At 34.4% G+C, this 12,926-nt stretch overlaps 1 protein-coding gene across 1 annotated transcript in view; it reads left to right on the top strand.

The window, feature by feature from the left end:
* The window catches only part of ZPLD1 (zona pellucida like domain containing 1), a 50,103-nt gene extending 39,142 nt beyond the window's left edge, over window positions 1-10,961 (top strand). Inside the window, exons 5-10 of the mRNA XM_063304330.1 lie at window positions 506-603; window positions 2,122-2,202; window positions 4,219-4,390; window positions 6,677-6,785; window positions 9,095-9,124; window positions 10,620-10,961. Of these exons, the coding sequence (XP_063160400.1) occupies window positions 506-603; window positions 2,122-2,202; window positions 4,219-4,390; window positions 6,677-6,785; window positions 9,095-9,124; window positions 10,620-10,798 (669 nt within the window). The 3' untranslated portion in view covers window positions 10,799-10,961. The remainder of the gene's footprint in view (window positions 1-505; window positions 604-2,121; window positions 2,203-4,218; window positions 4,391-6,676; window positions 6,786-9,094; window positions 9,125-10,619) is intronic.
* The last annotated feature ends 1,965 nt before the right edge of the window (window positions 10,962-12,926 follow it).

Below are 12,926 nucleotides of genomic sequence, written 5' to 3'. Positions count from 1 at the left end.
TGTCTTACATCAGGGCTGGGTTAAATGTTCATTGCAAACATGGACCTAAGAATCTGGGCTACAACTTTTCTTCTGAAAAGTACCTAGAGAGCCACTATTTAAAGAGAGAAGTAGGAAGTCAATCTAGTCTTCCCTTAGTATTTTTCTCAATTTTCCTTTTACAGCCAGTTGGTTAATGGATATTTTTGCTTTTTAAGTGGATAAAAAGGAATTAGGGGAGCAATTTTGAGGAAAACTGTATAGATGAATTATAAATTACATTTTGTTCAAGACTGTGTCCTCCCAGTTTCAGAGGAGAGAAACTCCTAATGTTTCCATTGACATTTAAAAGTAGTGCACACTAAAAGTCACTATAAATTACCTTGTTTTTTTTCCTGTGTCTTACTTTCTGTTAGAGCTGCTATGCTCCAAGCAGATTACATTTTGAGTGTTTGCAGCTTCACTGCGACTTCTTCTGTTATGAGATCACATTGCCACAATATTTGCAATTGCTATCTTCTTGTAGGACTCTACATACAGCCAACAGCTGATTATACCTAATATAGGACTACCTTTGAAAACAAAGGTTTTTGCAGCTGTGAGAGCAACAAACCTGGATGGAAGGTACTGTCAATTATACAGATCAGTTTGCTTTGCAGTTATACTTCTAGACATATCTCTGCAAAAACTCCTTGGGCTACAATGAGTTGTGAACTTATAAAGTTGTTTCACACTGGTTGAGTTCACACATTGTGCCTGACCAGCCAAGCTGATTATCGACTAACTGTGTTCCTAGGGTCACACGGGATTGCTATTAACTAACCAAATGGGTTTTATATAATTTTATTATTTTCTTTTATTTACCATATTTGTTGTTCTTTGCTTTTATGAAATGGGCTAGGTTCAGCCAATGTGCTAAGCTACAAAAACCAAACAAAACCAAACAACTTCCTCAACCCCCCCCCCCAAAAACAAGCAAACAAACAAATCTAACCAAGATTAAGATTATTCAAGATTATTATGTTGTGCAAATGCATCTGGTAGGTCTTTAGTTGAATGCTGTTTGAATAAAAGCAGATCACTGTTTTAGCTCACCCAGTATCATTATCTCTAACTAGTCGTAGCATACCACGATCTCAAGCAAAATATATTTTCCATTATATGCTCTCTGATCCTTTAAGTAAAAATTGTCAGAATCTTTAACTGCTGCAAATGTATAAAGAACTGAGCACACAGTCATTATATGACATTCAGATCTAGGCTTTCTGTGGGCTTGTCAAAAATCTGTACTCAGTCATACTTTAGTTGGTTCATACTTCACATTGTTTTAAACTTGTGGATATTAACTATTGGCTGGGCTTACATAATAACCTAAGCTATAAACTATGGTTTGCCAATGACAGTGGCTAGTTAAACAACCCACATCTTACCAAATCCAAACCCTTCACATTATGACTAAGTAGGATGTATGAATCCAGACAGTCTGCAGGTGTTAATTCAGTTATTTTCTTGTATGTTCAGAATCAGACTACCTTAATTTGCTGTATTTTTAGGGGATAAAAATACATATTGTATGCATATGTGTATAGGCATAATAATATCAGGTGGCAGTCAGGGAAGGTCAGCTTAATTGGTTCCCTTATGCTTGTTGCAATGAAACTTTACTAAATAGTTTATAAATGAGAGAAGCTAAGAGGTAGAATTGTGTGGTGCATAAATCTGTTAATCTGTCAGCAGATAATAGTTCCTTGTCTGTAGCAGCAAAGGTAGGAGTTTCTAGCAGAATACTGCTACTTGATACCTGCCATTTCTAAGGTGAGATTTTTTTTTAATCTTGTTCAGAAGGCAACAGCATTCAATGGGAGCATTCACTTAAAAGACTTAACATGATTACTCATTTTGGGCATTTGCACAATACACTGAACCATAACCTAACCAAGTGGTCTGGTTCATGGGACATGATAAGTCACAAAACGTTAAAAAAAATGTATCCAAGTTTAGCATGTTGTGCAAATCCATTTGTTAGGTTTTACTCAAAATGGTTAAGCATGTTGCACAGTTACTAAAAACACAGTATATGTATGAAAGAATATAATGAATGAGAAATAGTGCTTTAACAGTTAATTCTCTTTCCTTTTGCAGATGGAATGTTCTGATGGATTACTGCTATACTACTCCATCTGGAAATCCAAACGATAATCTGCGATATGATCTCTTCTTTAGGTAGACATTTTTAAACAACATGTTTATATTTTACATCGTTGTGATAGACTAGACAAAATATATTGTTTGTTTTAAAAATAAACTCAAAAGTTGTAATTGCTTAAGTAAAGTGTTAGTTTTATTTAATAACTATTTACAGTGGTAATATTACAGCTAATATAATAAGTAATGCAAATAGAAGAACTGACTCTTTGGTATCAGTGCAGAAATATGTATGTAAATAATGCCCATTGTCATTGGCTATCTGCTAGGTCTAGCCTATTCTACATGCCTCCTCCAATAATTATATACTAAGCAAACATTCTCAATTCATGGCTTCCAATTTGCATTGCATTCGAAGGACAAATTTATGGAGGATAACTTTATCAGTGGATACTAGTCACACTGAGTGTATATTTCAAGTCCATTTATTGTAGAACATGCACTCATGTCTGTTTACAGTTTCCTCACAGCTGTTAGGTAAGTGTTTGTGCAAAAAGAATACTAGACTTTATAGACTTTCGGTCTGATTTAAGATGGCCTTACTATAGGCTTTAATGCTATATATGCATTAAATGCTTAGTATCAAGTACTACCATAATCTCTGTTCGTCCATGATCAAACCTCTTTGAATAATGCCTGCATAGCCCCACACAGTAAAAGGAATTAACACTGAAGAAATGTTAACATGAACATGTCATGAAGAAAGGTATGAAGAAAGACTTAACCATTCTTGGGGCTTCAATTGTTTCATTTTGGAATACTGCATTTTCAAATTGCATGTATGACTCATATTGGTACAGTCTGCATGCATGTTTTGCCACTGTTCTTTCTAAGAGTGAGTTCTGCATAGATGGATGTGATTAAAAGCATTAAAATTATTCTTGCACATTAGTGAATGTACATGCTCACTCAAAAACACACATACCTGTTGGTATAAAAGTGGCCAGGCAGATAACATTTATAAATGAAAATAAATAGTGCTATTTTTGTTTCAGATATTAATGGACAGTTGAATAGTATTCTGTGATAAGCATTCCCTGAACACAGTTTCCTTACAAACCCAACACCCTATCTTCTGATCTGATCTGTCACTAAATCTGGTCATGATTTTGGCATCTGTTACTACAGCTGAAACAGTTGTTCTTATGTTCAACAAGAATTAGCCAGGATCATGGAAATATTTATGGATAATGGATAACCAGGGTTAACAAGAACTACCAAATAGTTATGAGAAATTGAGCAAGATTCTTCAATGAATGGCTGGATCTACCTTTACTGCTTTCTGAAAAGTTGACATTTTTTTCCAAACATTTTTAAAAGCAATCATCATGAAGATGTAAAGAAATCTTATGTAGGTATTGGTATAACATGTTGAAAATTCATACATGATTTTGACACAATTTTCCTGATGAAAAAAAAAATGTAGGTATTTTGGAAAAAAAATATATTTAATATACAGTATGTAGTTTTGAATGCAAGTTTTAAGTGGAAACTTTGATTGCAAGATGTAGGGAAATGTGAAAAATGAAGTGTATTCTTGTTTACTGTACATGTTACTCCAGAAACTACGAATTATGTCAATTCATATTTAAATGTGAAGCAAATTAATTTTGTTCATATTCTTAGTTTACTTTTGGCCTAAGGATGAGTTGCAGTAACAAGAGAACTTGTCTGATATGGTACAAGCAATTTATATCTGCACTGAGATATTAAACTTTTCAAATAGTTAACAAAGCAATAAAAATAGAGTATGTTCAAAAACTAGTTATTCATTTATTTAAATGTATAATATTTATTCTCTCATGGAAATCAAGGTGATTTATGTGAAAGCCCCAGGTAACTTCCTATCCGGGCTTTTCCCTGAGCCAGATGTGCTTAGTCTTAGTAAACTGGCTATATCTTGTATTCTCAGATGATGTACAGAAAGGAATGCTAACTATTTCTAAAATGTAGTGTTGTTTGTGAACAATATTCTCTTTCTAAGGTATTTCTCAACGAGAAAAAGTTGTTCATTTCGTTTTTTCCCTTTTTCAGTTGTGACAAGGACCCTCAGACAACTATAATTGAAAATGGCAAGAGTCAGATGGGCCGATTCTCTTTTGAGGTGTTCCGCTTTGTGAAACATAAGAACCAGAAAATGTCTGCTGTTTTTCTACATTGTGTGACCAAGTTGTGCAGAGCTGATGACTGTCCCTTTCTTGCTCCAGTAGGTTTTGGGGTGTTTGTAATGCTGCAACTTGAAGGTTTAACAATACTTGTGATGATAGAGGATTTTTTTTTAAAGTAGTTGACTAGTGTGTAATGATTTTCATACTCTCTATGAGAGATGAGTCTTCAGTGTAATGGTTACACTAAGATAAAATAATCGAACTGACTTCTGTTAGCTTTGGTGAAGCATGTTGTTCATTGCTGATTCCCTCCACTACCAGATACTTTATTTATTTAACAGAAAGGTAGGTCTTAAAAGATTATTAATTATGGACTGTCAAAGAGTGATGTGAAAAAAATATGAAATACGATACCCTAAAGATCAAGTTTCATCTTCCAAAAAGCTAATGGTGAGCAAAACTGAATCTAGAACACAATCAGTTTAATGTGGGGAGAAGCTTTATATAAATTCCTGAAGTGCTGCAAAACTATATATAGTGAGTTATATCCAGAGACCACTAAGCAATGTTCTGCTCAGGAAAGGAGTGTTTGAACCCCTCAAAGTAGGATGTGGAAGTGATTTTCATTTATTCCTCCTTCCACTTGTTCTATGTTGGGTACTAGTAGGATATCTTGATATTCCTTAAGAAATAAGAGGAGATATACATTCCTTTAGGGAGTTATGCAATATCCCTCCTGGTATTACTGTCTCCAGTAATTTTTTTTCCAAAACTGAAACAGTTATGTTTATATTAAACTGTTCTGTTTATATGTGGGAAGAATAGCATGTCTCCATAGTGAATCCAATGGCAAACCTGCTGTTGATAAAACAGTGTTTCAACTTCGATTCAGTTCTTTGCTTTTTGAAATATTTTTACCAGGTAATCATATAAAAGATACTCAGGCTTGGCTTTGTGGGTATTTGTTACTGTAAGTCAAATTTGCTTAGGGTTACCATTTAAATTAATTTTTGTGGGATTATTCTCTTGGCCAAATTAGTACTAGGCTCCTAGTAACGTTAGTACTTTTGGCTATTCTTTTGCATCTAGCTGTAGATTTATTTAGCTAAAGTTGCTATTATTTAAAATGATCACAGGACTGCCTGGAGCTATACCAGGGCAAAGACCAAGAGTTTTACTCTGACACAGCTTTCCACCCAAATCTTCCAATTCCCTCTCTTATGCTTAATAGCTGAAGATGGTTGGAACCTCAGGCCTCTGCATTTTATATCATTTCCTCAGTAATCCAGGTAATTAACATACCTTATAGTAGGGTATGTTACATTTTTATTATAGAGACTCCATGTTATGGTAGTATTTTATCTCACCCTTTTGATTTTACTTTTGTTTTGTATATGTTCAAGTGTTGCTGGTCATTGACCAAATAAACATTATTTCATTTCCCAAGTAATCCAACTGAGAAAAATACTCTAGTATTATCTGAATGTCAGGTTCCATAACTAGAGAATATTTCCTTAATCTTTTATTTGAAGTTTTCATTGCATCTTCCATGTTCTGCTGAAGTGCTGACCAACCTTTCAGAACAGATTTTCTGAACAGGTAGAAGAAGGCAATACTTATCTGGTAAGGGAGATACCTTGATCATGAAGAAGGCAAGTTATGAAAGGGTAAATGTATTCTGAAGTGTACAGTAACATCCCAGCAAAGCATGGAACTTATAGAGGAGAGCTATCACATTGAAGATTATGGAAATAATTTCATATTTATGACTTATGGGAATCTTTGCTGGATGGAAACAAACTCTTTAGTTTGTGAAAGAAGCATTCTGTAGCCTGAATTTCACCTGCTATTCCCCAACCAAATTTGAACAACCTTCTGAATGAGATTCCACAACCACAATAAGAGAAGACAATGAAAGATATAACCATTATACAATTAAAAAAGCTCTGAATATTTATTTGTTTATATTTATATATCAAAGTTATTCACTGCCCATCTCACTCAGACAGTGACTCTTTACATAAAATAGGAATAAAACATTAGTTAAAATACAATAAAACATTAAAGCAATAAAACAATATAATAAAAACAATATTCTTAATAATATGTTCCAAGAGATAGATGGTAAAAATTCTTAATTTAATTAATTTAATACGTTAGGAAAGACCCAATAAATTAATTTAATATGTTAGGAAAGAACCAAGCGTGAACTATGTTCAGTGAATTTTCAAAAGTTTCATTTTAAGGAAAATTCTTTTAAGCAGGAAGGTTTTGTTTTTTGCTTTTTTTTTTTAAGATCCACTTTCTATACAATCTTAAAATGGAACACCAAAGTGTTATTCCTATCTGCTCTGAATCATGATTATTTTGATTGAAACTTCTAGATCTGCAGTAACAGAAAAAGAAGAGATGTGGCAAAGCGAACCACTTGGAGCCCACAGAGCATTTCTGGAAGTGCAGTAATATCTGCTGGCCCCATAATTACTAGAACTGGTAAGAACAATCATTCTGCATGATTTCAAAAATATAAAGAGGATAATTTCCTATTCAAGAATAGTTTCCTGTTCAAGGATAGGCTCTACACCCCTATTTGAGTATTCAATTCTCATGTGATCACTAAGCCTACGTAACGCAGTTTTGACTGACATGCACCTCATCAGGGAGAAGACATGATGTGTTTCTTTATGTTCTTTTATGTAACCTTGTTTGACAATTGCCATAATCAGAATATGTTCTTGCAGGACCCAGTGGCAGATGTCAAAATATAGACTTAACTCACAAGTTATGTATCTGTATCTGGTAAAAAACCCTACTATAGTAGCCTTCTAAGTGGAAGGTCTAAAACCACTACAGATACTAGAGGAACCAGAGGTATAAAGCAACATGGCTGCTTTGCTTTTATAAGCAAGGGGATCATTTTGCTTTGAGAAATAGATTTAAAGGGATTCTTTGCTCAAACTTTCACTGCCCTAGTGATTTCCACTGTCGTGGGGGAGATGGGCAGCGATAAAAATATGACAAACAAACAAACAAACAAACAACTATAGGTGTTACCCTGTTACATTTCCAGTGGGCCCTTCCACTGTTCTTCAGGTGTTAAATTAGCACTTTTGAAGCAAGGTGCCTGCAGTACAAATATAGATCTCATAGTTTCAGAAAACAGATCATGCAGAGAACCTACATAAATATAGCTGGATCTTTATTTCAGTGATTCATCATCCATAATAGTTTGGACTAGTGCTTAAGGCAATGAGTTAGAAACCAGGAGACCGAGAGTTCTAGTTCCTCCTCAGGCATGAAAGCCGGCTGGGTGACCTCGGGCCAGTCACTCTATCTCAGCCCAACTTAATAACAGGGTTGTTGCTGTGGTAAAAATTGGAGGAGAAAGGAGTATTTGGTATGTTCGCCACATTGAGTTATTTATAAAAATAATAAAGGTGGGATATAAAATAAATAAAATAAATAAAAATAAAATGATGTGGACAGTACTGAACTGAGAATGTTGGGAACGCAAAGACTGGAGAATTCAGCCAGTATAAACCTGCTTGCATTCTCACATGGGAATAGGGCTTCAAAAATATGAAAGCAAGGCCCTTGGGCACTTGCTACTTTTAGCATGTTGGGTTTTTTACCACATACAGATAACTTGTGGTTTAATTCTACATTTTGACATTTACCATTTATAACAAAATGTGAACTGGATCTTATGCACATGGCAATCCATTTCTTCACTTTCTTATCTGTTCTTCATATATTAAGATTTAAGCTGTCAAATTCCATAATTGTCACATTACATTTAAGCTCCCTGTGTCACATTACCAAAGCTTTACTAAGCACACACATACCATCTGTACCAAAAAGACACCTACATTTTATAAATCAGTAACCACATAGTTTTTTAGACAGCAATCAACACAATGTGCTTGTTCTATGGAAAGAATAATAATAAAAAAATTGCCATCACTCTGGAAAGAGTTGAATGCCTATAGGTTCTGTGTTAATAACTGCAAAATAGGGAAGGGGAGTCAAGGTAAAATATAGACTGAAAGCAAAAACAAGAGCAATAAAACTGGGAAAAATGATACTGCAGGCCCTAGTTATTATTTTTTAAATGACAAGCAAATTATGATTGTACAATAATTTCAGTAATTAGGGAAAATGTCAAATAGCTCTTAGGGCATATCTGCATTTATTATTTAAGATGTTTCTGTCCTATAAGTTGGCTTGACTGTAATCTAGTTTAAGCAATTTCCATCTAGACCAAAACACTTTGTCACCAGCTTTCAAGGCATTCAGACCAGAAAGCAGGCTACCATATCCTCCCATTGAACACACACATACACATATATTGCTTATGTATTATATTGAATGTATATGAATATATATACAAAGTTAAAGCAGTTAAATCAGTGCTAAAGAAAAGTTAAATTTATATATATAAAGTTAAGTTATCAACATGTGCATTCATGCAGGTACAATAAAGCAACTAAAAAAAACACATTTTTTATTTTCCTATTTCTTTCTAGCTTATTTTATAGTTTACTATACCATGAATGCTATAATAGCACAATAGCTATAACTTTTGCCTTGTAAATAGAAAATTTGTTGGTTTGAAACCTGGTAGAAATTTTTGTTCTGATGAATATCTTCCTATATGTGAATCTAACATTTGGGGTGTTAGATCAGTCACCCCCAAATAGATATTCCTGTTTAAAGTATCAGATATTTTTGTCTGAACACAAAGAAATTGGGAAAATAAATACCTTCAAACTAAAATGAATCTACTTTTGTATTTCATATAGAGGAGATCCCAACCAACAATTCACAGCTTGGTAAGTGATAGCAATAACAATAAAATTCCCTCAAATTTTAAAGAAATATTTGAATGTTATGCTAATTACTAGTGCAATACTTTGGATTTAGGCTGATACATTGCAGCATTTTCTGTTAATTGAAACTGGAAAGCAAATGGTAAATGTTAAACATCCAATTAAATTTCTATGGATAGCTTTTAAAAACTTAGTAGATCACATCCTTTAAAAAGGATATGACATTCAAAAAGCCAGTCCTGCTGATATTATTGTGATCAGACACAGGTCATATTCAGATGTATCTCTGACTGCGTTCCATAGGAGATGGTAAGAAAAAGAGTGAAGTGTGGCTATGCCATAGTACTAAGAGAGAAGACATTTAAAAATTCAGTGAGGGAAAAAGTCAGCCAAAGTTATGTGTTCTATCCACTAATTATATTTCTGGCTAATTTTTTTCTCCTGAAATTTCTGTACCTGTTACTTAGAGTTACAGAGTAAGATGATCATGTCACTTGAATTGGATATTTTTGCTCTGTCCCCAGATGGACAGGAGGTGATTAAAACATATATGATAGGATTAAAAAGAGCATTAAAAAATATCCCCCATGCCATAGCAGTAAAAATAATAATTTTTTTTTTAAAGTATAAGATGACTGAGTAAAAATCACTGGAATGCTCTCTGGAAATGCCACTTTTTAATAACCTTTTGAAAATTATCAAGGAGGGGATTAGGTTTATCACTAAAGAGACTGTTCCAAACACTAGTGTTGCCATTGAAAAGCAGCATCTTCTACCTTTTCCTCATCTCCTGGAACTGTGAGACCATGAGGAGTTTCTCCATTGCTGATCCAGTAGGCTAGACTGTAAATATCCTGGCAACAAGCCATAAAGGGCTTTATAGGTCAAAACCAGCATTTTAAATTGTACCAGGAACTGAATTGGTAACTAATGCAGGGCCCATAGTACTGGTGTTGCATGCTCCCAGCATTGGGAGCCCATTAACGTACAGGCCACTGAATTCTAGACCAATTATAATTTCCTAGTTGACTTTAAAAGGATAAAGCACAATCTACTGCAGTCTACCCAGGTGGTAGTGAGCACATTAGTTACTGTAGCCAGGTCCTCCTGTACCAGTTATGTCTGCAATTAGTGCAGAGCTGGGCAATAGAATCCATTAGACACCTGGGTGGACCATCCAGATTCATCCTGCTTGCCCATGGAAGTCTGGGATGAGTCTCTATCACAACTGGATAAGGTTGTGATCTGATTATTGCAATAGGGTGGTGGAAATCTTTTCCATTTTCATATCGTACAACATGTATTTTTAGAGAAAGATGACTCCTAACATATACTATTCATTCATTCATTCATTCATTCATTCATATATATATACATACATACATACATACATACATACATACATACATACATCAATACACACACTATATTAGCTGGATTGTTCCCAGGGTTTGCAAAATATGTTTAACTCTTTCTTCTCTATTCCTTTTCTTTGTAGGAAGTCCAAATGGATTCTCTTTCCCGTTGAATCCAGTGACCAGTGCATTGATTTCAGGAATAGTAATTCTAGGAATTATCAGCACCATTTCTTGTGTACTTTCCTCCCTCCTTTTCTACAGAAAATGGCATAGCAGTAGCCTAGTTTTGAGTGGTGTAAGAAATCCAGTTTTCAACTAGAAGGAACAAATAATTTAGACATTCTCTGATTGCCATAAAATGTTTTTCCCTTAAAGTTTCACCAAGGCAGCATTTTATTGTTTTCAGATTCCACTTATTCTTTTTTGTAGTGTTATGCTATTGTGTAGATAATAAGCAGTAGAAGCAGTAGCTCTTTTGTGTCATTGATGTACTGTATACGTGAATGAATAGGTATTTTGATGTTTTGCCAATGGGATAACTGATAATAGAACCAGAATCATAAAGATAAAATAAAGCAAAAATCCTCGTCTAAATCTCTATATACTATATAAACCAGAATGCTATGAAACTTTCATAGTTAAATTATCCTTTTGAGAAAAGACAATTTCTGTACCTACTTTTTACAAAATTATGCACTGTATGTCAAAACTTTCTGTGCATATCTCTAGAGGCATATAGTTTTGATTTTTATATCTTTAGAGGCATATAGTTTTGAATTCATATTGGGATACACAAAAGCACTGCAGAACACTGAAAATAAAAACAATTGTGATGATAATAGCTTGGAAAATGAGATTGAATGATGTAGTAAGGTGATTTTTTGCTTTGTTTTAGGGTAGCAACCTGTTATACCGCAATGAATATTATGACGGTGTTTAATTCATACTTTGCCTGAACTAAATACTTTGTATTGCAAATTTAAAACTGAAATAATATGGATTGAAACTATTCATTGTTTGGGAATATGTTGGGAGGGGGCAGGGCACTGAGATTCCTCCTCCTCCTTTTTCTTCTGTTTGAAAGTTGTATCCCTATTTTTTAAACTGGTTTCTTCTGTTTTAATGGCATTGGCTACATACAATTAAACCAAATATGCAACTGGAACCTAGTAGGTTGATGCAGCAGCCATGGAGATTCCTTCTGTTCCGCTCATCGAAATTGCTGCTATTATTTATTCCACTCAAAAGGACCCAACTAATCCTTGAGAAACTTTTCTGGGGATGTTCCAGGGATAGGATAACATGAAACATGAAATAGCTAATGGAATGATTTTGAACAAGAAACTGATGTTTCACTTCTTATTTGATGAACCTTACTTAGATCTGCATGCTCTCTCTTGGTGTATTTGCCTAAATAAATTCTATTTCTAGGGTGATGAAAATAGATTTTCACTAAAGCTCACTATTTTCCTGCTTATTAATGGAACAGTTGGTAGGCTATCCCATACTTACAACCATTTAAGGAATGAAAGCAAAAGTGCCTGTAAGGTTGATGATTTTCACTTTGATTTATAGTAAAATAATTTAAACTTTTGCACAAAGAAGGGTATACATTTGGCAAAGTATGAAGCTTTGGGTTGCAGCTCACCAGATTGGTTTATAGCACAGTGTATTGTTCTACAAAACCTTTCATACATTTTAAAAATTCTTTTACTTCAAGTTTGTAAAGGAATGGCTTTCATACATTTTTTAACAGTTGGGACAAATCTCCACAAGTCCAGCAAATTAAGTGAAAAGAATGCAGCCAGCACATGGCCATAGTGAATGCCCTGCTTTAACACTTATTAATTAAGGCTTCCTACATTAATAACCTAAGGTTCTAGTGAAATTTGAAGTTTAATGAACTTTCACATAAATACTTGTTGTAGAGATGTTAATCCATGGCTTATAGTTTCTTCATTAAGTTGCCTGATAGAAGCTTCATTTACCTTTAACATTACAGCTGAAGCAGAATTGAGGTATGCTATCATCCAGTTCTATTCCCCATCTTTGACAAAAATCAGATCTAAATGTATTTCATATCAGCCAAAACACTCTTCCCATTCATGGGCTAACTGGTGCTAGCAGCAACTGACTATGATCTCCCATTTTGATTTTCCCACAATGCTCTTGAGTACCTAGCAAAGCATTAATTTGCTGCACTGTGGGAAATTTAACATGGTGGTTTGTAGCCACTGGTGTAGGAGGACTAGCATAGGTGTCAGTGATGGTGGGCTCTGCCAGGCTACTGGTTTCCTAGCAGTTGCCTCAAGTTACCAGATACTAACACCAGGCTGAGTAATTGAAGTCTAGATGATATCCCTGGGTTATGATCTGAAAGATGTAATTGTAACTGCCAAACCTATATGACCCTTTTTGTTCTAAAACAAGGTTTTTCAGACTTGGCA

This window comes from Candoia aspera, chromosome 5 (assembly GCF_035149785.1).
Source record: "Candoia aspera isolate rCanAsp1 chromosome 5, rCanAsp1.hap2, whole genome shotgun sequence".
In the NCBI taxonomy this organism is placed as follows: Eukaryota; Metazoa; Chordata; class Lepidosauria; order Squamata; family Boidae; genus Candoia; species Candoia aspera.
This window is presented reverse-complemented; position numbering and strand designations above follow the sequence as displayed.